The sequence below is a fragment of the Apium graveolens genome, chromosome 9 (assembly GCF_009905375.1).
Source record: "Apium graveolens cultivar Ventura chromosome 9, ASM990537v1, whole genome shotgun sequence".
In the NCBI taxonomy this organism is placed as follows: domain Eukaryota; kingdom Viridiplantae; phylum Streptophyta; class Magnoliopsida; order Apiales; family Apiaceae; genus Apium; species Apium graveolens.
The window spans coordinates 231,517,878-231,520,911 of NC_133655.1; the positions used below are offsets into that span (position 1 = coordinate 231,517,878).

Below are 3,034 nucleotides of genomic sequence, written 5' to 3' on the forward strand. Positions count from 1 at the left end.
TTATATGATTATAGAGATATGTTATATAATACATTTTCATTGAGGGATAAGAATAGCAAATGAGTACTTTATATATTATTAATAAATGATTGATACAATGTTTGATATCTTATTTTTCTAAATGCAGGTTAAAGATTCGACTTAATTTATGTGTTCGTTTGTTTAACTAAAAACACAGTTCAATACATATTTATGTAATTCAATATTAACGTCAAATATAATAAATTTAATTATCAAGAATTGTCCAACATATCGGTTATACACATTAAACTTAATTTTTTGATGTATGTAAATTGCGTATTATTATTAAATTATGTCAAATATAAATATGTTATCAGATATTTTTCGGATTTCGGGTTCGTGCCGGGTTTGGAATGAATTTTGGATGTCGGGTCGGGTATCAGTTTGGTATATCTAAGATACAAATCCAAACTCTAATGGAGTTTAAAAATAAGATCCAGATTTAAATCTAAATCAAAAAAATCAAATTCGAATAAATTGAAATAAATCGAAATGGATCGGGTATTAATCGGGGTAAAATGGACATCACAGCATGCCCGCGGCTGTCGCGTGTCACATATTCGAGTCACTCCTGTTATGTTCTCAACTTTCAAGGTACATAGTTTTTAGTTTCTCAGTAGTGTAGTCGTGACCTGTGACCCGTTTTTTTTGGATGTATGAGTTTTACCCACAGTTGTCGCTAATGAAATTAAAGAACTCTATCTGTGTTTCGGTGTTTGTATAATTTTAGGCTACTAATTAAAACAAAATAAAGTACAACCTTAGTTTTGCGCTATAATTAGTTCTTGATGTATTAAAATTTTATTTCGGGTAAGGTATTTGGAATTTGGACAATTATAATGTCTACAAGACCACAATCATTTATATTTAAACCCGTCACCAAGTATATATGATCTGTGGACAGACAGATTGCCAGGTGCTTTACTCTAAACATGTTCCTCCAAGAACCCTAAATGAATAATGAGTGAAGAACAACATGAAGTATTGTTGAGAGAAATTACAAATTATCATTTGCATTAGTTAACAACTCGGCAATTCTGCCTCACCTCTCCTTCACCTTCTGCAAGTGTTAGTATCTCACTCATTTTTTTCATTGATTGCGCGAACCTGGCAAAGAACTGATTGGGATTCTCTAAATCTTGAGCCATCTGTGCTGAGTGTTGGTTGGTGAGTAATGCTGCATCCGATACAAACATGCCTTTATGTTCGTTGAGGATTTTAAAATAATGACTGTCAAATGAACCTGAACTTTGAGGATCCATTTCTACAAATGTTGCTGGATTTAAAGGCTTTGGGCAGCTTTTTCTCAAGCTTTCCGCGTACTCTGGATTAAGTGAAGGATCTGTATCACCGCGTCCTGTGAAATTGTACAGTCTTCTAGATAACAAAGCACATCTTGTGGTTCCAATTGTATGTGCTCCTGCAATTTTTGTTATCTCGGTCACTCAGTATATACTTTTTTTGCACTATGTAAAATAGTTTGACAGCTCCATAGTATCAATACTACACCTTTCAAAGTGGTGCATTTGTACTTGAGAATAAATACGATACTCGAGTATATAATGTAAATTCTACCTGAAAGCGTTACCAGGTCCATCATGTCCAAGCCATGACTTTGAAATTGGGTAAGAAGAGTGGTGAAATTAGAAAATGGTGAGGGCATGTTTCTTGTAGCTTCAGAAGAAAGAGAAACTCTTCCATCTTTCCTACCACTAAAAACATTCCACATTGGTCTACGAAACTGCAACACGATATCTTAATCTTATTAGTATTATATAAAATTTGAGTGCTTCGTGATAATTTAATATCCATTCTTATGCTTCTGTGTCCTTACTTGGAATGAAATGGCATCTCGAGCAGCTAATGCAAGTATATCTGCACATGAAACAACTCCAGGGCACTCTTCTTCGAGTTTTGCCTTTATCTCATCAATGACTTCATACCCGGATAAAGATCTATTTGGTAATGCAGCCTTCTCGTTATCTTCATCTTTCTGATCAGTTGAATCCAACAGGATTGATCCATCACAACCCTGCACATGCATGCAAGAACACTTGATCATCAATGAACAACTGATATCATAATATACTAAAGAGATGCACAAAAAAATTGAAATAATGTAAACATACCCTGACAAAGCAATCATGATAATGAAGCCTTAACAGCTTAGCTGCGAAACTCGGATTTTCTGCAACTTTCCTCCATGTGATATCCCTCACAATATCATCAACCGAATTGCAGGCCTTGTGATAGTACTTCATTTTCAGTATCTTACTTCCATTGCAAAATATAACTGCATTTACTAGTAGAAGCGGAAGAAACAATGAAAGGAAACTTAGCCTCATTCTGATCTTACAGTTAACCAGTTAAGACTCTTAAAACAGGGAATGCTGCTGTGTATATGAATTTCAGACTTCATGCAAATTGCTTTATATAGGCATCTCATGCAAAATGTAATTATTTAATTTGATAATTGAAACTTTAGACTTTTCGTAATTATTACAGGATCTTAATTATTAAAATTATGTTGTAGCTTACTAAATTCATTGTTTAAACATAATGCAGACATTCATGCATGTATGGAATGATAGAAGAAAACAAGTATATGTGAAGTTGGAAATTCAACTAGTCCTTCCAATCATTGAATTAGTTTATTAATCAAGTCAAACTTTTCCTGTCTTAATGAAACTAATCTGGAAAACATTCTGCCCACTTCCTAACTGGGTGCATACCCCTTAATTCAAGTATAAGTGACCTTGGGTCTGATATTAATGAATTTATGAGGAATCTGAATGAGAAAAAAAGAAAGAAAAACAACAAAGTGATGAAACATCAAGCCGATGTCCCAGTATTTCAGTCGGACTAGCATATTTTTTTAGGTGGAATTTAAGCACTTAATAAGGATTGAATTTATTTCAATCATAAATTCTTTATATTAATTTAAGTGTAACGAACCAACCCAACATATTATCGCATGGTCGGAGTACATTAAGTGTTAATACAATCTGCGATT

At 33.5% G+C, this 3,034-nt stretch overlaps 1 protein-coding gene across 1 annotated transcript; it reads right to left on the reverse strand.

Moving 5' to 3' along the window:
* Positions 1 to 835: 835 nt before the first annotated feature.
* LOC141684170 (peroxidase 24-like) lies at positions 836 to 2,423 on the reverse strand. Its single transcript, XM_074489009.1, has 4 exons — positions 2,151 to 2,423; positions 1,856 to 2,053; positions 1,597 to 1,762; positions 836 to 1,441 (listed from the first exon to the last, which is right to left on the reverse strand). The coding sequence occupies exons 1-4, from the start codon at positions 2,364 to 2,366 to the stop codon at positions 1,038 to 1,040; spliced, it is 984 nt and encodes a 327-aa protein (XP_074345110.1). The 5' UTR covers positions 2,367 to 2,423; the 3' UTR covers positions 836 to 1,037.
* Between the last annotated feature and the right edge of the window lie 611 nt (positions 2,424 to 3,034).

Excerpts from the sequence above, each read along its gene's own strand:
- LOC141684170 (XM_074489009.1), bottom strand. The coding sequence starts at position 2,366 with ATGAGGCTAAGTTTCCTTTCATTGTTTCTTCCGCTTCTACTAGTAAAT. Across the intron at positions 2,054-2,150 it reads ATCATGATTGCTTTGTCAGG|GGTTGTGATGGATCAATCCT; the intron begins GTATGTTTACAT and ends ATGCATGTGCAG. Across the intron at positions 1,763-1,855 it reads GAGATGCCATTTCATTCCAA|TTTCGTAGACCAATGTGGAA; the intron begins GTAAGGACACAG and ends ATCGTGTTGCAG.